Genomic DNA, 26,904 nt, shown 5'->3' with positions numbered 1-26,904 from the left:
GGAATCCCCGCCGAATATCATCGTCCCCTCCTAGATGTTGGAGTAACGTTTTGAAGAAAGATTGAAAGAAATTAACTTTCCCTTTTATTGGGAGCGTAATACAAAATTGAAGCGTATAGGTGGCCCTTGATCGTGCCCTTGACCAGGATAAACCTCCCCTCTGGGTCCCTGAGATCTAACCGCCAGGCAAAATGATTTTTTAGAGAAGAGAATAGCTACCCCCCTAGTTTTGTCCTCTGCGTTTGCTAGGTAGAGAGTAGAGTAGTTGGTGTGCAGGAATCTGGGACTGTACCGAACGGGGAACTGGGTCTCTTGGAGCAAAACAATGTCCAGCTTACGAGAGCGATAGCTGTCAAAGACTTTTCTCCGCTTAATTGAGGAATTTAGTCCCTGGGTATTGAGGAAATCCTGAGAAGTGGAGATGTGGTATGTGGGTCAGCCATGGTGAATCAGAGGTGGAATGCTAAGGGAGCCACCGTCACTTACCCTTTGTCATTTTCTTCGGATTGAGGCTGGTCGAGCCACTAAAAAGGGGTCGCTCCAGGGTGAGGATGGTAAAGAATTCCATTCCAGGAGATTGGCTAGGAGACAGAAAAGAATTAGGGCTAGAAAGAGAGGAGAAACCAATGGAGAAGAGTAAGGTCTGTAGAGAGGACCTTCTTGGGTTAACAGATACAGTGTGGAGAACAAGTATTTGATACACTGCCGATTTTTTGCATGTTTTCCTACTTGCAAAGCATGTAGAGGTCTGTAATTTTTATCATAGGTACTCTTCAACTGTGAGATGGAATCTAAACCAAATATCCAGAAAATCGCATTGTATGATTTACAAAAAAAAAAAAAAAAGAATTTGCATTTTATTGCATGACATAAGTATTTGATCACCTACCAACCAGTAAGAAATCCAGCTCTCGGAGACCTGTTATTTTTTCTTTAAGAAGCCCTCCTGTTCTCCACTTGTTACTTGTATTAACTGCACCTGTTTGAACTCGTTACCTGTATAAAAGACACCTGTTCACACACTCAAACAGACTCCAACCTCTCCACAATGGCCAAGACCAGAGAGCTGTGTAAGGAAATCGGGGATAAAATTGTAGACCTGCAAAAGGCCGGGGTGGGATACAGGACAATAGGCAAGCAGCTTGGTGAGAAGGGAACAACTGTTGGCGCAATTATTAGAAAATGGAAGAAGGTCAAGATGACGGTCAATCTCCCTCGGTCTGGGGCTCCATGGAAGCTCTCACCTCGTGGGGCATCAGTGATCATGAGGAAGGTGGGGGATCAGCCCAAAACTATACGGGAGAACCTGGTCAATGACCTGAAGAAAGCTGGGGACCACAGTCTCAAAGAAAACCATTAGTAACCCACTACGCCGTCATGGATTAAAATCCTGCAGCGCACACAAGGTCCCCCTTCTCAAGCCAGTGCATGTCCAGGCCTGTCTGAAGTTTGCCAATGGATGATCCAGAGGAGGAATGAGAGAAGGTCATGTGGCCTGATGAGACAAAAATAGAGCTTTTTGGTCTAAACTCCACTCGCCGTGTTTGGAGGAAGGAGGATGAGTACAACCCCAAGAACACCATCCCAACTGTGAAGCATGGAGGTGGAAACATCATTCTTTGGGGCTACTTTTCTGCAAAGGGGACAGAATGACTGTAACCGTTTTGAGGGGAGGATGGATGGGGCCATGTATCAAGAGATCTTGGCCAACAACCTCCTTCCCTCGGTAAGAGCATTGAAGATGGGTCATGGCTGCATCTCCCAGCGTAACGACCCGAAACACAGCCAGGCAACTAAGGAGTAGCTCCGTAAGAAGCATCTTGAGGTCTTGGAGTGGCCTAGCCAGTCTCCAGTCTTGAACCCAATAGAAAATCTTTGGAGGAAGCTGAAAGTCTGTATTGCCCAGCGACAGCCCCGAAACCTGAAGGATCTGGACAAGGTCTGAATGGAGAAGTGTGCCAAAATCCCTGCTGCAGTGTGTGCAAACCTGGTCGAACGACAGGAAACGTATGATCTCTGTAATTGCAAACACAGGTTTCTGTACCAAATATTTAAGTTCTATTTTTCTGACGTATCAAATACTTATGTCATGCATTAAAATGCAAATTAATTACTTAAAAATCATACAATGTGATTTTCTAGATTTTTGTTTTAGATTCTGTCTATCACAGTTGAGTACTTATGATAAAAATGACACACCTCTACATGCTTTGGAAGTAGGAAAACCTGCGAAATCGGCCATGTATCAAATACCTGTTCTCCCCACTGTACGTGTCAGTCAACCTAAATAACATAATGCGCCAGCCTCGAAGGGAGGACTGGCGATCTATCCCACAATAACGATTACCCGTGACTATGGGGTAGGAGAAGGCACATGTAGGCCGTCTCGGACTGCGGCTTCCAATTAAAACTCAACATTAATGTGAAGAGTGGTGGAGTGTTAAAACCCCCGGGATCATGTTGGACAACTTCTCCCGCCCTGGAGAAAGTGGGGGAGAGGAGGTCCTAGAGATGCTTAAGATGGAATGCTGCTGAAAAGGGCATTGGATCGGTGGCCTCCTGACCAGAAGGATCTTAGCTTGGGACAAACTCCCCCCATTTCAGGGGATCTCCAAGTCCCCTATTAATGTACGGGCCAGGGGTAACGTAGTCGATTTTGATTCAACCTTATCCTTCTTTTCTTTGTGAAATGGTCTGTATCCTAGTATACACTCACGGGCAGACCCATTCTGCAATCTGTATGGTGGCTGAAGGAACTTCGAGTCCCCTGGATGGACTAAAGAGGGGAAAAGTTCCTGAAACTGCAATGGGATGAGGAATTGAGGATCCAACTTTTTACTACCGAAGCAAAACAAGAATGAGGCCATCACGCTGGAACGTCGTTTAGTGAGCAAAGGATATAGATCCATGGTCGGAGTGTCCGATGCCAATGTCGGGAGCGTGAAGTTCGTGGAGGGTAGGAGCTCCAACTACGGGTTGAGCCCCAAATGAAATGAGGGTTGAAGGGGTCATATAAATGTGGTAGTGGGTAGGGCTATGAGGCCCTGATAACCTTCAATTAGGAGGCCTTGTGTCAGTTTTCTTGCTCTTGGCTTTGTTCCAAACTGGGGAAACTGGGCTGGCGGGGAGAGAATGTTTAGAGGTCCCAGTCGCTGAGTTGGTAAAATCCATCCAATCCGCCGTTTCTTGTGTGATTAGCTTAAGGTTCAGAAGGGTTTTGAAGGTGTATGTTTTGCCCTTAAAAGTGAATTTTACAGCAAATGGGAATCCCCACTAATGTAATTTCCTTTTGGGAAAGAACATTCAGGAGGGGTTTGAGGGATCTTCTTTTATAGTCGTGAGAGAAAGGTCTGCAAATATTTGGTTTTGATGACCCTAGCACATCACCTGGGATTTGGCTCGAGATGGTCGCATGCCTTCCTCTTTTGTGGAGTAAAAATGGGGCTTGCTTGACATCCCTAGGGGATCTGTCCTTCCTAGGGGTGCCAAGGGCTCTGTGGGATCTGTCCAGTTCAAGGTGATGTTTGGAAATGCCCAGATTTAGGTTCTTCATGAAATCCTGGATTGCTGTTGGGATGTCAGTGACTTTTTTTGCAGGGAGACCCATGACCCTAAAATTTATATCTTCTGCACCTATTCTCGTGGTCATCTATTGTGGAAAGAGTTGTATCGAGCTGGTCCTGTAATGCTTGGATGTGGTCAGAGTTCTGATTGGTCCTTGAGACCGTGATGTCCAGTTTCTGCTCCATGGCATCCATTCAGGCTCCCAAATTTTGAAAATCTGATTTAATGTCCCCCATAATTTTTGCAGCAGTATTGGATAGTCCCCTGTCCAGTAAATCAGTCATTTTGCATAATAGATCCGCAGATGGGAAAGCAGTGTCTGCACCTGGTAATCCAGGAGAGAAGGCCTCAGGTGGACAGGCTAAGGTAGGCCCTGCTGGGGAGAAATTAGTCTTTCATAGTGTGACACAATAAAGATTCTGTAGACGCTGGGGAGGGAGCAGGGAATTCCTGACCTTTTACCTGAGAGATGGGGGTGTAAGTGAGGGTTGCTGGAGAGATGAAGTGTCTAGTTTCAGCAGGAACTGGTGACTCAGCGCTGTTTGCCTGTGTTTGTTTGGGGCCTGACTGGCAAATTGCGGCCTGAGGTCTCTTTGAATGCCCACTTCTGACATCTGTGGGTGGGGCTTGGGGGGGAGATTATGCCCGTTTCTGGTGGTCCCGGTGGCTGTGCTCGGGCGCAGTGAGTGCCGTTGGTCCGAGGCGGAGCTCCGGAGCTAAGTTTCCATGTCGGAGCTCTCACGCATGCGCAATCTCCATGTTACACTTTTGAAGACCCTGGAGCACCAGAACAATGAAAACGCCCACAAAATGACCCCATTTTGGAAAGCAAACATCCCAAGATATAATCTGAGGCAGAATGAATCTTTTGAATGGTTCATTTTTTCCAAGTTTTTGGAAAATGTGGAAAAAAATTAACGCCCTCCCTCCCTTTTTTTTTTTTTTTTTTTTTTTTTTTTTTACAAAGTTGTACATTTTATAAGATTTCTAGTATGTACATAGCGAAAATTGCACCCCAAAATAGATTCTCCTAATCCTCCTGAGTATGGCAATACCTCATGTGTGAGACTTTGACACAGCCTGGCCACATACAGAGGCCCAACATTCAAATAGCGCCTTCAGGCATTCTAGGAGCATAAATGACACATCTAATTTCCTGAGGAAATTAGATGTGTAATTTTATCTTATTTTTGAGGAAGCATGGGAAATGGTCAGCACAGATGATGAAAATGGGGAAATGGTTAAAAATATGGGCTAATATTTTAGGGATGTGTGATGCAGTTGGAAGCATTCACCAATGCAAAGGCCGGGTTCGGAGGGACATTGGGGACAATGGTAGCTGGTATCTATCCGAAATCCTGTCTTGTTGCTTACTTGACATCTTTTTTTTGGTGTCTTCGGCCTGTTTCAGATGGTGGAATGTTGTCTGGGAAGTGACGCTCATGAAGTTGGCTAACTGCTTTAGAACAAAGGTTTTCTGTGGGGGGGTCTTGTTGGTAGATGTGGAATGTGACAACTTCGATGAATTTTAGGAAGTGGGCAGTGGATTTGGTGTAAATTATGTATGCATTATAAATGGCTAATAGAATGAATACCTACTTTCTTGTACTAGAAAGGGCACCTCCTTATTACAAATAGGGCTGAAGCATTTGGTTGTTTATCCTCGCTCCCCCCCCCCCCCCCCCATGTAGAGATTGTAATCTTGGACACATTGGCTTTTCAATGGGACCTCATCTTCTTTGATCCTCTGTAGTGTCATCATGAATGGTGGACATCATTTACAAATTACTGTTATCCTTCCACATCAGGGCCAGCACTTAATTGCATCTCAAAATTGCTCTTTACCCCTTCGCAGTTTTTTTATTCACTATAGATTGTGGGAAGCCCTTCCTATTCTTTCTGGAGGTTCCGCAGGCCAGGGTTTCTGCGAGGTATAGGTGTTTGAAAAGGGACAGGCTGGTGTAGAAGTTATCTAGGTATATGTGGTAACCTTTGTTCAGCAGTGGGTATACCAGGTCCCATACAATTGTACCAGTTGTGCCCATGTAGGCCGGGCACTCAGGGGGCTGGGTCTGGAAATCGACCTTCATATATGCGGAATGCATACAGACATCCTGTGACTCTCACAAAGCTTGTAAAATTTGACTCTTTATCTGGCCCTTTTGCTAGGAATGTATTGTTTTATTCCTAGCCGGCCTGAAAATTGTACCAGGGACTCATCTACACATATATGTTGATCGTGAACATAGAGTTCTGTGAATCGTTGGTAAAAGAAATTTGAGTGGGCGAATTTTATATAACTTATCGTAATTTGGATGATTGCGGGGAGGGCACTGGGTGTTGTCGCTGAAATGAAGGAAGCGCATAATCATCTCGTATTGGGACCTGGACATCACAAACTAATAAGTGGGCATGTGGTGGATGGTGCTGGTGAACCAGTAGGCATGTCCTTCTTTCTTTTTTTTTTTTTTTTGTTGTGTGTAAGCCCCATGTTTATGGTGAGGCCCATAAACAATTTGAACGCGGTGTGGCTGGGACTGGGCTTTTGTTCTTGGGGTCTATCGCTGGTGCTGGGCCTGGGAATTTGATCCTGGGGTCTATTGCTGGTGGCTGCCTGGTTTGCAGAGCGCCGTGCCCTTTTTAGGAGGGATCCATTCTTCCTTCGATCCACTATCGATCGATTCAAATGCTGAGTTTGATTCGGAATTGGCATTTGAATCTGAGAACTCCCCACTGCTCTCATCAGTCATGGAGAGGATCTGAAATGCCTCATCACTGCTAAACTTTTTTGGACATTTTTCTGATAGGCTGTGTGGCAGGTGACGGGCACTGATAGTTGACAGGTGATGGTTACTGACGGGTGAAAGCCACTGATGGGTGACGGTCATTGATGGCAGTCTCTGATGGTGACCCGGTGCACTGTATGGGACTGATAGGTGACAGATGAGGGTCATGGATAGGTCACTGATGAGTGAGAGGCGATGGGCACTGATGGGTGACAGGTGCACTTTTATGGGCACTGATGGGTGACAGGTGCTATTGGGGGGGGGGAAATGTGACAGGTGCTCTTTATTTATGTGGTGTTGTGCAGACACTGACCCTACACAGATCGGTAACTCACTGCTCCTGGCTCTTATTGCACCTATGACGTCGGCCCAGAACAAGAGCAGCAACTGGTTAATCAGCCTTCAGGTAGACAGACAAGGAGAGTGCCATAGCCAAAACCCCAGATGCCAGAATGAGGAGGAGCACGAGATGCTCCTGACATTACCCCCCCCCCCCCCCCCCTCGGACCCTTAAAGACAAGCTGGACATCCAGCACGGGACTATCGGACTGGTCATAGGTCAGTGGATCAGTGAGGTCGGGTTGGTTAGTAGGTGATGTGTTCCAGGAGTCAAGCCGGATCGCTGAAGCGCAAGCAGAGTGCAGAGAGCTCTGAAAAGTTTGAAAGCCCCACCTGGCCAAATAAGGCAGTCTACCCAAAGGATGGGTTAATCCTCTTAGACAGGTTTGAATAGATGTAGTAGTAGTAGGGTGAGGCCAGGTTACAGAAAGTCCTGAATAAGAAAAAGCAGGTGGCTCAATGGGCATGGGCTGGAGTGGCATAACTGGTGCAGAGGCCGACTGAATCACATTGCCAGGTGTAGCGACAGTTCTACTTGCGGACACGTTGGCCTGGCTATGCGTCTCCAAGGGAGTTTAGGAATAAGCAAAGCTGGGGGTAATCCAGGGGGCTTGACTTTTGAGGAAGTTTCCAATCAGGGCTCAAGGCTGCGAGACAGCGGGTAAGTTTGGTTTCTAAGAGGAAAAGATTCAGGCTGTGGCAATTGGCAGGAGAGGTTGGCCTGTAGACCATGCAATAGACTTGTCAGCGTCTTTTGCTATAACCTGATGGGTTTTACTTCCTTTGTTCCCCTGCAAATTAAAAGCATGTCCCCGCTGGTGGCCGCATCCATCTTCGCCCCTCTGCCTTCCGGGGTCGCGGACTCTGGTTAGCCGGAGCCACGTGACGTCACTCCAGCGCATGCACGCGGGAGCCATCAGTCATGGCACTTGTGAGTGAAGAAACATCTCCTAAACGATATCTCCTAAACAATGCATGTTTAGGAGATATTTCCACTACCTATAGGTAAGCCTAGCATAAGGCTTACCTACAGGTAAATCTCAAAATCGGAGGTTTACAACCACTTTAAAGCAGGGGTCCACCTAAACCACCAAAAAAAAAATATTAAAAGCCAGCAGCTACAAATACTGCAGCTTCTGACTTTTAATAAATGGCCACTTACCTGTCCCAGGGTCCAGCGATGTCGGCAGGCGACGCCGAGAACCCGCTTGGTTCTCGGCAGCTGCCGCCGCCATCCTAGGTGAGGGAATCAGGAAGTGAAGCATTGTTGCTTCACTTCCCGGTTCCCTACTGCGCATGCGCGAGTCTCGGTGCGCATCGTAAATGGTCCCGCTATCTCCTGGGAGCTGTGTGTTTCCCTGGAGACAGCGCGGAGGGACAGGAAGAGACATGGACTCCCATGGGAGTCTATGCCGGAAGTGGGTGCAAATACCTGTCTTAGACAGGTATCTGCACCCCCCTCCCCCCTGAAAGGTGCCAAATGTGACATCGGAGGGGGGGAGGGTTCCGAAAAGCGGAAGTTCCATTTTTGTGTGGAACTCTGCTTTAAGCCTCATGCACACAAAACGTTTAAAAAAAAAAAAGCCAGCGCTGCTGCCAGGGAAAAGCAGCGTTTAAAAACTTGCTGTTAGCTACGTTTTTTGAATAGCAGTTATGGGTGGTTTTTTTTTTTTTTTTTTGCATTTGTTCAGTAAAAACACTCACTATAATGTAAAAAGCAAAAAACACGGCTAAACGCTGTAACAAGGAGGGTTTTGTTTTTACAGCTCAACAGCCTTTTCTCCTGGACGCACAGGCTGTAGTGTTTTTTTTGTTTTGTTTTTTTCCCTACTGCCCCTAGATGCTTATGAATCTGAAAGTTTGTGCGCATGGACCAATAGGCTAACATGGAGGGGCGTTTAGAGGCAGTTAAAAAAAAAAAAAATCAGATGGCATCAGATGTAAAAATGCCCTGTGTGCATGAGCCCTTACTCTACAAGCACCATCAGATCTATGAAAACACTCAAGTTTTGCATTTCCTAATCTACAGTGCCTTCTCCCAAACAAGCAGCTAAAAAAATGTCCTACAGCATCTGGACTAAATTCTATAACATTTAAAAGATACAGCGCTCACAGGAAGATTCAACTAAATATGTAACCCCCTTTACTACATAAAATAAAATAACATGCATATCAAATCGATAAACCAATACATATCGGTGATAAAACCACAAGTTGATTCAGTGACCATTGAAACAAACCGTACAAAATCATACAGTATGTGTATAACGTCTCTTGGTGATAAGAGTGCTGGTGTTTAACAAAATGTATATAGAATCAGAAAAAGTCCACTCTTCTAAAGTGCTGGTGCTTCACACCTTTAAAAGTGCATTCCCTTTTGACTCAGGCTCACTTGCCAGATTTGTTTGAATTCTTATTACAAGATAGTCAAGCAGGGCGGTGCAATGATACTAGATAGGCTGGGAGATGGATGACTGCCTGGTTCCTTTTATTATTCCTTCATGTATCAATTAGGTAAAGCACAGACTCGTAGCGCAACATTGTAACTAACGAAAAGGGGAAAAAAATAAATCCTATTCAAAGTGCCTACCACAGCACTCATGATAAACCGCCTGCAGTACATCTCTCAATTGCTTTATGACTGCAAAAATTTTTGGTATTAAATTCCATGTATGCTGACCCCTTTCACGTGTGTGTGTGTGTGTGTGTGTGTGTGTGTTTCAGCGTTAAAGTGCCTAGCATTGTCCAACACGTTTTGTCACACCAGATGCCATCAAGAGTGGACAGGGCACTGTGTTTCCATAGCAGTGTATATATAGTATACACACTCTAACTTTTATTTTCCTGAGAAATCGCTGAACTCTTCCCCCACCCCTCCAGCATTTCTAGCCATGGCCATCTTGAGTCCTGCATTCTGTGAATGGACACAGATGCAGGACTTGGGAGCCTGCCCGCACAGGTGTCCACCGTAGGAGAGAGCTTCTCCGACGTAGACACTCGAAGCGGGGAGGAGCCAGGAGCGCCACTGAGGGACCCCAGAAGACTGTTCGGGGCCACTCAAAATGAACTGCACAATGGTGTTAAGTATGACATGTTACTTTAAAAAAAAACAAAAAAAAAAAACAGATTTACAATCCCTTTAACCACACTCCCTCAAATGGTCGCGTCTGTATTTATGTTGGGGGTACATCATGTATTAGCCACACTCCACATTTGGAGAAAGGAATTTTTATCCTTGCAGCTGTTGTGCAAAACGTGTATTGTAAATAAAATGCAACTAATTCTTTTGCTATTTTTTAGGCAGATATTTGGAGCATGGGTGTGCTTATGTACGCACTGATGTGTGGATACCTTCCCTTTGATGATGATAATGTAATGGTTTTGTATAAAAGAATAATGGTAAGTTCTTAACCGAATACTAACTGTTTTGCGCTTGGTGTAAAAATAAACCCAAGATTGCAGCACTTCAAAATGTCTGTCTGAATATCGGACATTACAACCCTCTCTGTGTTTGTTTTTTTTTTGTTTTTTTGGTTTTTTTTTAACAATCTAAATACTATTTGAGTTATTTACTTATATTGTGTTTATAGGGATATGCACACTTGTTTTTTCTAACTTTCAATGAGTTTCTGTAGTGGAATGCAAATATGGAATTGTCCTAAGTAGGATTTATGAAGTAGGATACCCATGTAATCTGTCTCTTGGCAAATCCGTTTTCATTTAGCCAAAGTTTTTTTGTGTGTGTATTTGTGAACTCTTTGTTTGCAATCCCAGCTTAATCCTTAGCCTAAAAAAGTAAACAAATGCAGCAACACGTATAGGCACGTTTTTTGCAAGTGTAGATGAACTGTATGTTTATGAAGATGAGAAAAGGGAGATGTTTGTAGTCCACATCAGGAGAGTAGGCTAGGGTGACAACTCTGCTCCTCCATAGATGAAGAAAATAGGCATTGTCACACTAGGACAAAAAATAAAACCAATGCATTTAAGTACTGGTTTGCTGCAATAAACTCATTTTTGTGTTTTGGTTTAAATATCCTTTAAAGTGATACTAAGCCTCGGTTCACACCAGAGGCGGCACGACTTGCAGGTCGCCTCACCGAGGCGACCTGCACACGACTGCCGGGGCGACTTACAAAACGACTTCTGTATAGAAGTCTATGCAAGTCGCCCCAAGTCGCCCCCAAAGTCGTACAGGAACCTTTTTCTAAGTCGGAGCGACTTGCGTCGCTCCGATTAGAACGGTTCCATTGTACTGAACGGGACGCTACTTGTCAGGCGACCTAGGTCGCCTGACAAGTCGTCCCAGTGTGAACCGAGGCTTAAGTATTATTCATTTATTTATTTTTCATTTTAAATAACAAACATGTTTATACTTACCTGCTCTGTGCAGTTGGATTTGCACAGAGCAGCCCTGATCCTCTTCTTCTCAGGTCACTCTTCTGTGATCCTGGCCCCCCCTTCCTAAGTGCTCCCACAACAAGCAATCCCTTGATAGGAACTGATTCCACAAAATGTTCAGATTCCTACTGATGTTACAAGGGTCACAACATAAGAAAATTTAATTGGCAGAATTTAGAAACCTCCGACTGTTTGAACGTCTGAGCAGCATGAAGGCATATTTATGGCTCTTGTCTTTTGGGATCCGTGCATTTCAAAAAGTAAATCTTTGCAATAGAGGTCATAATTCATATATCAAATTGTGACCGTTTCAGGTGGCAGTCTACTGCAGAATATTAATTTACAACTTTAAAAATATACAGTGCCAGCTTTGTCAAAACAAGCTATGGACACACGCAGCCTGGCTTGGGAGTGCGTCCACATGCAGCTTGCTGTGGAGGTACTCTGAGGGGAGGAGAAGCCCAGAGCGCCTGTGGGAACTCCAGAAGTGGGGGTTTAGGACCACTCTGTGCAAAACCATTGTACAGAGCAGGCAGGTATAACATGGGTTTTTTTTTTTTTTTAAACTTAAGCTTTAAAAGTACTTTAAGTATTAACATTTTTGCAGTCAAATTTGAGAAACCCCCACTGTTTTGTGTTGTACACCGCATACCTAATAATGTCTTTCCTTTTTAGGCGTGTGTTTGGAGCAGGTCTGTGGCAAGCTACTCTATTAAAAAAAAAAAATCTAAAATGAAATGACTCAATCTATCAATAATAAAAAAGGGACACATTAAGTTCCCCCTCATTAACATACAATGACGAAGCCAAGCTTCTATATCTTTAACTCTGCTAGGACAAACCTCCTTCAGATCTGTTACACACCTGCTTTTAAGATATGCCAGAACAGTATAGATGGGGTTAATTATGGTAAAACATTAAGCTCAGTTTGGGTGTGTGTGTGTGTGTGTGTGTGTGTGGGGGGGGGGGGGGGTATTTTTATTTTAATTGTAGAGCCTTGATACTATGTTGATCTACTCTTATAGAAAAAAGCTTTTGCATTGTTTATTTACAAGCATTATAAGTTTCACAGGAATGCAACACTTGTAGGACCGCCAAATTTGTGTGTTACCACTGATGCTACCTACCCAGCCAAACGCCCCACTACACACCACTGCCTGATTTATGTAACATGTTACACCCTAAATTTGTGTGTGACCTGTTACTAAAAACTTCTTTAAACCACTTCAGCCCCCGAAGGATTTACCCCCTTCCGGACCAAGCCCTTTTTTTGCAATACGGCACTGCAATGCTTTAACTGACAATTGCGCGGTCGTGCGACGACGTATCCAAACAAAATTGACGTCCTCTTTTCCCCAAATAGCTTTCTTTTGGTGGTATTTGATCACCTCCCGCCTTTTTTTAATTTTTTTTTTTTTTTTTTTGCGCTATTAAAAAAAGCGACCATTTTGAAAAAAACTATTTTTTTAAATATATCCCCAAAAAATATATTAAAAAAACAAATTTATTTTACAGTTGAGGCCAATATGTATTCTACATATTTTTTGTAAAAAAAAAAAAAAAAAAACACAATGAGCGTATATTGATTGGTTTGCGCAAAAGTCTACAAAATGGGGGCTAGATTTATGGCATTTTTATTTATTAGTAATGACGGCGATCTGCAATTTTTATCGTGATTGCGGCGGACAGATTGGACACTTTTAACACTATTTTGGGAGCATTGGCTTTTATACAGCGACCTGTGCTAGAAAAATGCACTGATTACTGTGTAAATGTCACTGGTAGGGAAGGTGTTAACTGTGTTCCCTCAGCATGTTTTATCTGTAGGGGGAATGGGCTCACTAGAATATGACAGATCAGTAAATCCCTGTCATGTTTCTAGGCAGAACAGGGAAATGCCTTGTTTACATAGGCCTCTCCCTGTTCTGCTTCTCCGTGCCACGATCGCGGGCCACCGGCGGACATCGAGTCTACAGGACCTGCGGCACGTGCCCGCTAGCCGCGAATGACGCAGCGACGTACGTTGTTATGCGCACCTGTGCCACTTTGCCGGTATATTGTCGGGAGCCGGTCGGTAAGTGGTTGATTTTCTGGCTGGTGAACATCCAGCATCATTCTAACCCCTTCTTCCCAGTCTGAATGCCCTTTAATTGATTTCAGTTCCTTCAATAATGGAGATGTTACCTGGGGGTTGTGTGCATGCAGTGGTAGCTTGTCTAGGAATGCCTACTCCTTCACACTGACGTTCACCCATTGAGGAATTTAGATACTTGCATAGTTGCCAGCTTACTGCTTGCATCAGGACTGGGGGTTCTTGAGAGGTGTACTGGGGCATGGTGCGATGTATGGCACCCTACTGGTTCCTCCCACCAGCTACAATCTTCCTGCATTGCATAGAGTTGCACCAAGATACAGCGGCATCATTTGATCTTCAGTAAGATATGTTCTAGAAACAGGTTTAATTTAAGAATTGTATTTTTTAAAATTTTATTAGCATGCTGATAGGAGGAGGATGAACCATGGAATTCAAAGTGTAAGTAAAAAAAATCATTAGCTTTAAAAGTAAAAAAACTTTAAAAAAACAAAGGGCAATTGTGTAAGTAGTATTGGGAATCTACTGTTTTTAAAATCATTGAAAAAGAAAGCTGCCATCTTAGCCTTTGATCTGCAGTTGCCATGATGCTGCACCGTTGACCAACTATGACACAAATCATTTGATAAATTGACAATTTGGTTGAGGGTTAACATAAACACACTAGTAACTGTAACCAAATTCAAGTCATGCTTTAAAAGAGGTATGGGTTCTTTTAAAAAAAAAAAAAATAATAATAATAATAATTGCGGTCTACTCCCCTAGGTGGATGCAGCATTAGTCCCCCTGCTGCTTCTAAGACTGAGAACTAAGCGATCAAACACTGCTGATTGGTCAGTTCTCAGTATTCAGTGAGCAGACAGCTTGTGACTCAGTCAGCAGCTCCCTGCTCTACCCCTGCAGAGCTCACTGGAGTGCTGGGCTGTGGAGGGTGTTGGAGCGGCAGACTCCTAGTGGCTTGCTTAGAGGTTGAGCCAGCTGCTAGGTCAGGCATCTGGGTGGATCCTGACTAAAGTCGGGATCTTTCCTTCGCCTGGACCAGCTGAGTGAAACGGGTCACAGGAAAGCAAACCAAACTGCACTCCTGTGATCCATAGAAGTATAGCTAAAAGTGCTCTGGCTGTACTTTTTCCTTTGTTAAAGTGGAACTTTGGGAAGCAAAAGAAAAACGTTGGCAAAGGGTTTTTATTGCAGGAGAAGACATACTATGTATATTCTGCATTCATTTCTGCATAAATATATTTTCATGCATGCACAGGCGTGACCTGATATTGGCCCAGCCAATGGAAACCTCAGAAGATCTGTAAAATGAGCGATCTTACTTGACCTTTCCTTTTAACCACTTGCTGACCAGCCGCCATCATTTTATACTGTGGCAGGTCAGCATGATCCCGCGAACCGACGTAGCTGTACGTCGGCCCCTTTTTAAGCGGGATAGCAGGCGTGTGTGTACCCACTGCACTGCGGGGGTGCCGATGCGTGCGGGAAATAGAGCCAGAACGTGTGTGTGTGTGTGTGTGTGTGTGTGTGTGTGTACACACAAATCCCTGTTCTCTGAGGAGAGACGGATCGTGAGTTCCTACTAGCTAGGAACAACGATCTGTCATTTCCTCCAGTCACTAACATCCCCCTACAGTTAGGGCACACAGTTAACCCCTTGATCGCCCCCTAGTGTTAACCCCTTCCCTGCCAGTGACATTTACACAATAATCAGTGCATTTTTTTTATAGCACTGATCGCTGTATAATTGTCAGTGGTCCCAAAAATGTGTCAAAAGTGTCTGATCTGTCCGCCATAATGTCGCAGTCCTGATCACCACCATTATTAGTAAAAAAAATTGATAATAAAAATGCCATTAAATCTTTCCCCTATTTTGTAGACGCTATAACTTTTGTGCAAACCAATCAATATACGCTTATTGTGATTTTTTTTTTGTTTTTTTGTTTTTTTTATCGCCAACAATATGTAGAATAATACATATCGGCCTAAACTGAGGGGGAAAAAAAAAATTGGGGATATTTATTGTAGCAAAAATGACAATATTGTAGTTGGGTTTTTTTTTTTTCCCAAATTTGTCGCAGCAAAAATAAAAACTGCAGAGATGATCAAATACCACCAAAAAAAAGCTCTATTTGTGGGAAAAAAGGACGTCAATTTTGCTTGGGTACAGCGTCGCAGGACCGCGCAATTGTCAGGTAAAGCGACGCAGTGCCATATCGCAAAAAATGGCCTGGTCATTGAGCAGCCAAATCTTCCGGGGCTGAAGTGGTTAATCGTTGATTCCTAACCTAACAAGTATGCCTCTTCTTCTTTTTTTTTTTTTTTTTTTAAGGCAGTACTAAACTGGATTAGTACAACAATAGCAACGTTTGTTTATGCTGTCTAAGGAACAATGTGTATTTAAATCAGCTTTGTATTATTAAACTGATCGGTTTGCATGTTTTGGCCTTGCCTTCTGCAGAGGGGAAAATATGACATCCCAAGATGGCTTTCTCCAGGCAGTGTTCTGCTTCTTAGCCAAATGCTTCAGGTATGTGTTTTTCTGCAGGGATATATTCCTAGTTTTTGTCCTATAGTGGTTATATCCATCTTCAAATACATCATCACTCAAGATTGGAGAGTTCCCAATAAATGTTTTTTTTACATAGTCATTAAAGTGGTTGTAAAGCCTGTTGCACCACTTTTACCTACAGGTAAGCCTATAAGGCTTACTTGTAGGTACTGTGACTATCTCTTAAACTTGTATCCGCATGTGTCGACGTCATCGGCACATGTGCACTGAAGAAACGGCCCACTCGTGCCATTTCTTCAGTAGCTGTGCCGTGACCGGTGGCTCACTTGCGCATGCGCACGAGTGACCCCATCACGGCTCCAGCCAATCACAGCACCGGAGCCGATGAACCCAAGAACAACTCCGGGAGACATGTCGCCGGTCACAGCGGTGTGCGGGGACCGCTGCAAAAGCTTTGATCCAAGGTAAGTACAGTATTTGATAAAAATGGTGTGTGTATTTATATAATATATATATTTATAGTGTGTGCTCTTCTATGATTATTCATTCTTCCAATCATGCATGTGCTCCCAACACCAGGTGAAAAACCTGCTCATGTCAGGAAAGAAACAGCCAGGCTCATCGTTATAACTTAGCTCCTGTGGTGATGGCCTCTTTCCTCCTGGGTCCTGGTATACTCTCACCCTTGTATGATCACTCCACAGATGGACCACATGAAATAGAGGCAGATACATAGTGCTTTCTCGTTTTTATATCTTTATTAAAACCCCCACTAAAATCCACTTGCAAAAGAAAAGATATAAAGCGCTTGTAAAGCAACCACATCTGCTGGCTCACCACTCTACTCATACACGACAGTGGCAGCGTGACATCACGGGCTCTGCTCCTCCCTGTGACAAAAAATATATTTTTGATAAAAATACTCCAAATTCATTAAAATTACACTAAAATCATTACGGTCACTCACAAACACAACTGAAGTTACAAAATCCCTACTAATGTAAAAATGCATTAAGTAACCATTTGTGAAATATTAATATAAATATATATATTTTTGCTAAATTGAGAAAATTAAAGGTATGCAAAACTGTAAATTGGCAATCTGGGGGTTGGCTTCTCACCTATGCATTGTGGTAACAAGGTGTGCCTTGTGATTTAATGATACAGACATATATTTTATTACAACTTGTTGCAAGTTGTAATGCATGGCCACGTGTTGCAATGCACTGCTTCACATAGAGTTGAATGAGTATAATTTAAAAAAAGAAAAGCGAAAAAAAAAAAAAAACCAAACAATTGAGCATTGTTGATTTATACAGGCTGCTGTCCTGTCCATATGCAGTCACCTGTGACTCCTGGACGCAGTGGGTATAATATAATGTACCTTTTTATGAATGAGGTTTCCAGATGTGTGTGTGGTGTTTTTTTTTTTTTTTCCCTCTCTTCCTTAGACTCACTTCACACTGGGGCTGCCTGTGCATTGGTGGTAATGTGCTTTACGGTTGTTTAAGTGGCGCTTTTTGGCCACTAGCGGGGTGCTTTTAACCCCAAAGAAGGGGTTAAAAACGCCCGTGTTGCGGCGCTTCCAAAGCGCTTTTCATTTCAATGGGCAGGGTGTTTTGGGAGCACTGTATAAAGCACTCCCAAACCACCCCAAAGATGCTGCTTGTAGTACTTTTTCTAACGACACGCAAGCGCACCGCCCCAGTGTGAAAGCACTCGGGCGGCGTGGGAGCCAGTTTTCAGGGGTCTTAGAGGCTAGGTGGAGGAAGAATAGCAGGAAACAAAAAAAAAAAAAAACCTGTTTTAGAACACCCATGCAAGTTCATTCATGTTTTTTGTTGTGCTTGTAGGTGGATCCCAAGAAAAGGATTTCCGTGAAGCATCTTTTAAAACATCCTTGGCTTATGCAAGGTTATAACTGTCCTGTGGAATGGTACAGTAAATGGCCTGTGAGTTTTTATGACACTTTGTTATTAGCCTTTTAAAGTGGAAGTAAACTTCTATCACTAAACCTTATTATAGGCTTACCTATAGGTAAATATCTCCTATACGTGCACCGTTAAGGAGATATTTACTGTACATGCAGTCAGTGACATCACCACATTGTGGCTCTGGCCAGTCACAGACCCGGAGTCTGCGAACCCAGAAACAATATGGGTGCAGATGGAATGCTTTGTTTTCAGGTAAGTGTCATATAATGTGCTAGTATGTGATGCATACTAGCACATTATGGCATTACCCTGCAGGTAAGAAAAAAGAAACATCCAGTAGTTTACAACCGCTTTAAGTGCCTCTTAAAATTCAGAAAACTATCCAGATACTGCTCTACTCAAAGTGAACCACAAACTAACATTTGTAAACTAAATCGTGAATCGTTATAGTGCAGCCTCACTTTTTAGACGTGTGGGGTTTTTTTGGGGGTTTTTTTTCTTATTTCTTACCCTGTTTGAGTAGATATATTGGGCTACTTGTCCCCACAGGAGCTGTCCTATATTATCTCCGAGCATTGCTGATGCACCTACTTTATGCTAGTATTAGTTGTCCATCATCAGTACATATAGCATACATACAGAATATTAAACGCCCATTTTCAGGGAAAGTTATGTGGGTAATGTAAAGATACAAGATCAGACAAAAAAGAATGTGGGTCCTAATAACTGTACATTTTGCAAAGCATATGCAAACCTTGATTAGACCTTGTAGTCCAAACCTCTTGGAGGAGACTGTCATTTTGCCATTAAAAACATAAGTCAAAAATGACAGTTTCTATGTATTGGAAAACGTTTAGGACAAATCTCAGTTTCCTAGGAGAAAGAAGCCCCCCCCCCCCCCCCCAAACATGGAATGCAGCAATCTGTAATATAAATACTTCCTCATGAGGTTAACATGCATTTGGTCCAAATGTGAAAATGTGTTTTAAGTATAACCTAGCCCAATGATTTTATTCTGGGAGTGCGACGAGAATTCCTGTCCTGTTGCTGGAACACAGCGCTGTATACTTTATGTAGCTGAGTCTACATATAGGTCATACTGTGCTGACAGGCACTGTATGTGTTGGTGAAGGAAATAGTTTTTGTTCACTAAAACATGGAGATTGGCTTTAATCCAGATGGAGACATTGGCATTATATTGGAAAGTTGTTTGAAATTATTTGAGTTCATGAAAGCACCATTGATCGCATGGACGAATGATTTTAATCCTTTCGAATTTGGACAAAATTCTACAGGTGTAAGGGAAGCTTAAGGGTTAGTTTTTACCTTGCAAGCCTTTTAATCTTCTTTTTTCTTTCTCCTTCTTCTCTTTTTTTTTTTTTTTCTTTATCTCCCTTTAGCTTGGCTACATGGATGAAGACTGTATTACAGAGATGTCAGTATACTTCAAACGCAGTAAACCGAGCATGTCAAACCTGATATCTGAGGTAATTCCCTGTCTTGCACTGGCCTCAGGGATGTATCAAATAACTTTGCTATCCGTAACCCTGATTTTCAATATAAACAAAATCCACTGATCAGTTCCCATTAGATGGCACTCTAGCTTAATGATTTGCTTGTGTGCCATTTTTTGTTTTTCAGACTTTTTTTTTTTTTTTTTTCTTTTTTTTTTCTCCCATTGCAAATTCAAGTATTTTAAATAAAATAAAGCATCTGTTTTTAAGCTACGAAGCTTGTTGGTAAAACAAAAAAAAAAAGTTTCCTAACTCATTGAATATAAGGTGTTCACGATGGGTGTATAAAAAGAGGAATGAATTCTGGAGCCTTTTCTAACATCCCTAGGCTCTTCAGCCTCAAAGTTCTTGTGATAGCTAAATGAAAGAGTTGCCTCGGTTACCTGCCTAATTAACCCACCTGGGGGCCAGATCAGTGCACTGGAACAGACATTCTTGACTCATTCACCTACAAAAACACTGGTCCTTTTTTTTTTTTTTTTTTTTTTTTGTTTTTTTTTTTTTGTTTTTTTTGTTCTAGTAATGAAAAGTGGGGTTCCACTGAAGATAAAATCATGATTTCTCTATATCTTTTTATTTGTTTTGTTTTACAAATCTTCATTTATAAATTATGTTGCAGTGGAATTATGACCATACGACAGCCAACTATTTATTGCTTCAAGCAAAGAAAAGTCGAGGAAAAGCTGTTCGTTTGATACGCTCTTCAGTAATTTTTGAGCCCTCTGCCTCCAGTTTTAAGGAACATGTGGTGAGTGTTCCTGTTATGAAAAAAAAAACGTAAATGGAAGATTCAATCATTTTGTCAAATTTTGAAATTCTGAAAATGTCTTATGTTTTTGGAGTTGTTGTCCTCTTCTGGATCCATTCAGAATTTCCCTGTATGTGCAACGGCTCCACCCTGGTCATGTCATTGCTGAATAATTACATGAGAAATATTCAGAGTCACAAAGGGGTTGATTTATTGAAACTGGGGAGTGCAAAATCTGACGCAGCTGTGAATGGTAGCCAATCGGCTTCTAACTTCAGCTTCTTCAATTAAGCTTTGACAAAAAAAAAAAAATGGCAGCTGATTGATTTCTATGCACAGCTGCACCAGATTTGGCACTCTCCAGCTTTATACCCCTTTCACACTGCCGGCGTCAGCGGAAAGCGGCGCTATTTTTAGTGCAATTTTAGCGGCACTATTCGGATGCTGGCGGGGCAGTTTTAACCCCCCGCTAGCGGCCGTAAAGGGGTTAAATCCGCCCGCAAAACGCAGCCAGATCGGCTTGATTTCAATGGGGAGCAGCGGCAGAGGAGCAGTGAGTTCACCGCTCCAAATAAGCTGCTGGCAGGATTTTTTCTGACGCCCTGCCAGCGCACCGCTCCATTGTGAAAGCCCTCAGGCTTTCACACTGGAGTGCATGTAGCAGCTATTTTAGGGCGGTTTGCAGCCACTATTTTTAATGCTATAGCACCTGCAAAACGCTCCAGTGTGAAAGGGGGTCTTGGTAAATCAACCCCAGAAGTTCTTAGGTTTATCCTGCTGAGAAACGGACACTGGTTGAAAAAAAACAGGCTAACCCCTGACACAAATCATGCCTCAATATTTGCTGGTGTTCTCAAGAGTTAATGTGTTTTCTTCAGCTCTGCTGTTCTCTGTTGGTCTGGAAGATTTTTTTTTTCTACTATGGATAGCTACTGGTAGCCACCACTCGTGATTCCAAACTATTGCCATCACACTAAAGTATATTATCCTGTATGTATCCCTACTGGTAAAAGTTACCCCCTTCTTCACACGGAGCCCTGCAAATCTCTGGATTCGATGGGTGGATCTATGCTCTGGCGCTCGGTGGGTGGAGTCGGGCCGTCACTAGACTCCCTGCCCACTTCTACACTCCTCTTGGCCAGCCAGCATCGCGAGGATGAACCTTGCGCTTGTTATAAGTGCACGCACAGGGGATACGGAACGCGTTCTGGGCAGAAGCAGAGCGTGCTCACGGCCCCCTGTGACTCCTGTGCATGTAGAAGGACTTCCCTTACCTGCGCAAATGGCTATTTATATTAGAAGCTGCTCGTTATAAGGCAAAAAACCCTGAAATGTGTGAAAAGAAATTAATTATACCGCGCTCTCTAATGAGCAGCTCCTGCGCATGTACCACACTTAGAACACAGGCTGTAGTGGAGATTTTGGGATAGCTGTGAGAGCGGGATGTGAAGCTGGGTCTGCTCGTGCATGAGATAAGTAAATGAGCTGTCACTCACAGCACTGAGTAGAAACCGGCACACATTTATCTGTTTTTTTTTTTTTTTTCTTACTGAAAAAAGATAAGAGGATTGCTCAGAGCTGGATTAACTATTCGTGGCAAGACTGGGCACAGATGACATGACATCCTCTCCTGTACCAGGTAGAAGTCTTAATTTAAAAAAAATCAGGTTTACATCCACAAAACCTGTGGATCTCTCTAATCGGCGAACAAGTGCAGGTTTTCCCTGTTTTTATACTGGTGTTCTCAAAGCGACAGCTCTGGATTTCTAGAATCCTCTACAGCAGTGGTCTCAACTGCGGCCCAGGGCTGGATGTGGCCCTTTGCTTGCCTTTTATCTTGTCCCTGGGGCACTGTTCGTCCCACTGACACCAAGGATGGGGCACTGTTCTTCCCACTGACACCAAGGACATTTTCCACTCCCACTGGCCACAGTTCGGCACCTTTAAAAGCCTGAAGGATAGTAAACTGGCCCTTTGTTTAACATTTTTGTAGACCCCTGATCTACAGCTTCTGGTAGATTCAGGTTAGATATGGAAATTCTGGACAGTTCTTCAATTAGCTAAGCAGTGTGGGTTTCCTTATGGATTATTCAGAGCTGAGGCACCTGACACTCTCTGGAGACTAAAGCTGAACAAACCCAATCTGATTGTAGTGTGTATGGCCACCCCTAGTTTTGTAAGTGGATGTAGCAGGTGTAATGCTTGGCATTTCACTTGTAATTGTATCTGAATCCCAAACCGGCTTTAATTTAGCAGAAATTGATTTTTCAGTTAATTTGTGTTATTAATTTGTCACTGGAGGAACCAGAGACATTAGTGACGCTAATGTACAAAGGGCTGTACTTGATATTGGCACCCAGTGTCTGTGGGTGACCTGTGTTTTACATGCAGAGAGAAGTGAGAGGCAAGGCATTACTTTTGGCTGTTGTGCTTGAGCCACTTTTTTTTTTTTTTTCTTATTTGGGAGTTGGGGGGGGGGCGCGGGGCTCACTTTCCCTAAGGCTCCTGGGCGCGCTCACAGGAGTGCACACAATGTTCTTCCTTTTTACTTGTCTCTCTGTGGAAAAGACCATTTAAAAGCACAGGATTTGGTTTGTAGAGCGCTTTTTGGAGCTTTAGGCTTCACGCTTCAGTGCTCATATGTGAATGGGGACTAATACAGCGAGGTACTGTTTTCTGCCATCTAGTACAGTAGCCGTGTGACAAGCGGCTCAGTATTCCATTCATGCCTGTAGTGATCCCTCCTAGGTTCCCCCTGTTGGAAGCTGCACATTTCTATTGACAACTTTTTGTAGAGACTCACTGAGCCTTCTCTACATTTTCCATACTGCCTACAGCCTAAGCACAGCTTGTTAATAACAGTCCTAATCCTAGATGGTTGCCTGCAGTGACATGTCACCCCTAGCCCCTCGTAAACCATTAATTCAACATGTATAAGTGGGGGATTGGGTACTTCCTTTTTATAAAAATAAAAAATACATGCATACCTGGCAACGGCTCAAGAGTTGTTGCGAATGTTCAGTTTAATCTGTGAATGGTTGGGCTTGGCTCTGTAAAGGATTTTCCTTTTAGCACTTCTTCACTCTGTCTTCATCTGAGATATTTTCTTCTGTTTTTAATGTTGTGTGACACTATTTCTAGAGGTCGACCGATATGGGTTTTTCTCTGGCCGATGCCAAAGCCGATATTTAGAAATCGCGGTGGCCGATGGCCGATATATGATGCCGATATATTAGGCCGATTTTTTTTTTTTTTTTTTTTTTTTTTTTTTTTTCCCTTCATCTCATAAAATCTAACAGTTAGACCCCTTTCACACTGGGGCGTTTTTCAGGCGCTTTTGGGCTAAAAATAGCGCCTGTAAAACGGCTCCCCTGCAGTCTATGTGAAAGCTCCCGAGTGCTTTCACACTGAGGCGATGCGCTGGCAGGATGTTAAAAAAAAGTCCTGCAAGCAGCATCTTTGGAGTGGTGTATACCGCTCCTCCACCACTCCTGCCCATTGAAATGAATGCGCACCGCTGCCGAAGCGCCTGCAAAGCGTTTCGGCAGCAGCGCTTCAGGGGCGCATTTAACCCCTTCACAAAAACAGGTAATCAAAACTTTTGGACGAAAAAAAATGGGCTAACTTTACTGCTTTTTTTTTTTTTTTTAATTTCATTAGTGTATTTTAAAAAAAAAAATTGCGTTTGAAAGACCGCTGAGCAAATACCGTGTGACATAAAATATTGCAACAACCGCTATTTTATTCCCTAGGGTCTCTGCTAAAAAATATATATATAATGTTTGGGGGTTCCAAGTGATTTTCTAGCAGAAAATGCAGGATTTTTACTTGTAAGCAACAAGTGTCAGAAAAGATTTAGTCTTTAAATGGTTAAACTGAAAACTTCTCCACGGAGTTCAGTCTATTGATAAAAGAACCTGAAAGAGATACAATGTATCTTCTTATCAGACTTGGCAGGCTGCCCAGAGGAGGAGAGAAGAAAACTTCAGACAACTTGCAATTGGCTTCTATTACAGAAGTCATTTGCAAGTCCCGCTGAATCGGCTTTTTTTATCAGCACAATCGGCCGATGCCGATTAAGTAAAAAAAGCCAAATATCTGCCGATATATCGGCCAGCCGATATATCGGTCGACCTTTAACTATTTCCTTCAACTTGTTACTTCCCCTGATTGAAAGAGATTAAAGCACCCATCTTTACCACCTTCAGTGGAACCAGAGGTACCCAGTATTCTGATTCTCTTGAAAGTACGCTAGAGGACCTGCTGTCTCACACAGAGTCCCTCTTCTTTAGTATAGGTGCTCTCATCTGCTGAAATTTCATCAGCAGTTTTTTGGGTTTTTTTTTTTTTTTTTTGTTTTTGTTTTTTTTTTTTTTGGACATAAACTGTTTTTTTTTTTTCTGATCTAGGCTGTGCGTGCTTTAAAATGGGGGATTCCACAGTTTGCCATGGTGTCTAGGCTTAATGCTCCTAGACCTAAAACTGCCACTGTGTTTTCCTTATCATACCCATGCTTGTCTCTGCACTAATTTCCCAGACCTTGGTTGATGTCTATTTCTAAGCAGAGATCTGACAGCTGCTGGTGTTCAACTGCTGTCTGTGTTTGACCAGCTTTTCATTGTATGTTTTTTTTTTTTTTTTTTCCTCTGTCTGATGCAGCATTGGTTGATGGCTGTGTTATGTCTCAAGTAACCATCTCTTCTATTTTGTTTCTATAGGGTGTCCTGTCCTAAGTGCTAGCTGGCAGACCAATAGTGTATTCAATTTTCTCCAAGCCTACCCTTCATGGGAGTCTTTTCTGCTATTTCTCTTCATTGAACTATATCATCAAATTAACCCTCCTTGATTAAAGTGTACTCCTTTACCACGGCTATGTAAAAATGAGCAGCAAATCCTCAGTATGACGTTGTACCTTCCTTTCCAGTGGGGATTTTATTAGCCCACGCTGACACTTGCCCAGCTTGCATCTCTGATATTTAAATCAGAAGGTGGTCTTCCAGTGCTAGAAACTGAAATGTCACTATCTGTCCCCTTCTCAGTTTTGACACCTCCAACCTTCCTTTGTTACTGTACAGATTATCAAATCAAGCTCTCTGGCCTTCTGGATTAAGGTGTCATTGCACCTGTTCTGTGGCAGAACAGTTCCAGATTTTTTTTTTTATTACAACCTTTTCACTGTTCCCATACCCTTTGGAGTACCCACACAATGGATGCCAGCCTGTCTGGCTAGAGTTGAGTCCTGAGCACCCAGTCATCTGTCTCATCTCCCGATCAACATCCTGGAGCTTTGCGCTATTTGACTTTCTCCACAGCATTGGACTAGCCTGTTGGAATGAGACGGATCTGTCGTCCGATCTGTATCCTGTCAGACAGTGCAACGGTGGTGGCTTATATCAACTATCGTGATGTAGTTATAATATTGCCATGAACACAGCTAGTTTTAGATGTTGTCCTGGGCAGAACTTCACATTTCTGCCATGCACATCCCTCTTGTATAGTTTGGAAGGCAGACTTTCCCAGTTGACAGCTCCTGTACATATAGTTCCCTACATTCTGAGCTAGTCTAGAACTTCTTCAGCGAGATAAGTATACGCAGAGTTATACATATCCGCTGCAACGTCTTCCTCATCTGCTTTGCAGGTTAGAGATGACAAGCAATTTGGTAAAACCTAGTAGATTTTGTCAAATTGTCAGAATCTTCTGTCTCAAGGATCGATTTGCCATCTACTCATGGTAGATAAGGCAAAAACAAAAGGTTTCTGCCTTGTCTATCATGTTTCAGAGGTTGTTTGGCCTTTCACTCCTTGATTTAGACATTCATGGTTTCATCTGTTGCTTCCACTGTTCATTCTGCTGTGACTCCTGAGATACATATCTGGTTCTCTTTGCATGTCCAAGACCGCTGTTTGAACCAAGTAGAGACTTTTCTCTCTACCCTCAGCCGCAAGGTGCTATTTCCCTAGATGTGTATGGACCTTGGCTGTAGGCATCCCTGGGTTCTTTGGTCCGTGCTTCTTCTGTGTGTCAGTGAGTTTGAAGCAGAGCAGTCTGGCATTCCTGGCTACTTTCAGACAGGTTAGACATGTCCACTGAGCCCGGTGATGCACTTCAGTGGAATGTGGCCTAGCACATCATAGGTCTTTTGAACAAACATGGTGGGTGTATCACATTGCATTTGGGTTTTGGGCCTGATGGTGACCTTCAAGGTAGTCCAATATCATTCCAGACCATTAAAACCTAACAAAGTAAACAGGTGCCTCTAAGTGTAGGAGTAAAAGCAATTTTATTAAGAACATCCAAATGGCAACTCAAGTGTTGGTGACTAAATTTGCCATGTACCGCTCTGCGCTCTGTACACCAAGCCTCGTTTTGAGTTCCTCCACCGCACGGCAATCTTTACCATCAGCGGAGACCAGCAAGGACCCTATGCTTTGCAGCACTATGAGCGGAGGCATCTGACAGTTCACCACCCTTAGCTTTCGGGATATCTCTTTACACAGATGTGCCTGTCACACATGAGTTTCCATTTGGATGTTCTTAATAAAATTGCTTTTACTCCTACACTTACAGTGCCTTGCAAAAGTATTCACCCCCCTTGGCATTTTTTGTGTTTTGCCTTACAACCTGGAATTAGCATGGATTGTTTGAGGATTTGCATCAATTTAATTTACAGAACATGCCCGCAACTTTGAAGATTACCACTGGGATTTTTGCCCACTCCTCCTTGCAAAACTGCTCCAGTTCCTTAAAGTTGGATGGTTTGCGCTTGTGAACAGCAATCTTTAAGTCTGACCACAGATTTTCTTTTGGATTGAGGTCTGGGCTTTGACTAGGCCATTCCAACACATTTACATGTTTCCTCTTAAACCACTCAAGTGTTGCTTCAGCAGTGTATTTGGGGTCATTGTCCTGCTGGAAGGTGAACCTCTGTCCTAGCCTCAAATCACATACAGAGTGGTACAGGTTTTGCTCAAGAATATCCCTGTATTTAGCACCATCCATCTTTCCCTCAAC

The 26,904-nt window shown here is 43.1% G+C and overlaps 1 protein-coding gene across 2 annotated transcripts in view; it reads left to right on the top strand.

The window, feature by feature from the left end:
* The window catches only part of MELK (maternal embryonic leucine zipper kinase), a 102,675-nt gene that overhangs the window by 60,614 nt on the left and 15,157 nt on the right, over positions 1–26,904 (top strand). For both annotated transcript variants that reach the window (XM_073591757.1, XM_073591749.1), the window contains exons 8-12: positions 9,990–10,088; positions 15,644–15,712; positions 17,548–17,646; positions 19,029–19,115; positions 19,762–19,890. In XM_073591757.1, coding sequence (XP_073447858.1) covers positions 9,990–10,088; positions 15,644–15,712; positions 17,548–17,646; positions 19,029–19,115; positions 19,762–19,890 — 483 coding nt within the window. The remainder of the gene's footprint in view (positions 1–9,989; positions 10,089–15,643; positions 15,713–17,547; positions 17,647–19,028; positions 19,116–19,761; positions 19,891–26,904) is intronic.

This window comes from Aquarana catesbeiana, linkage group LG01 (assembly GCF_042186555.1).
Source record: "Aquarana catesbeiana isolate 2022-GZ linkage group LG01, ASM4218655v1, whole genome shotgun sequence".
Classification (NCBI taxonomy): domain Eukaryota; kingdom Metazoa; phylum Chordata; class Amphibia; order Anura; family Ranidae; genus Aquarana; species Aquarana catesbeiana.
The sequence above is the reverse complement of the archived record's forward strand: the minus strand, read 5'-3'. Positions and strand labels throughout refer to the sequence as shown.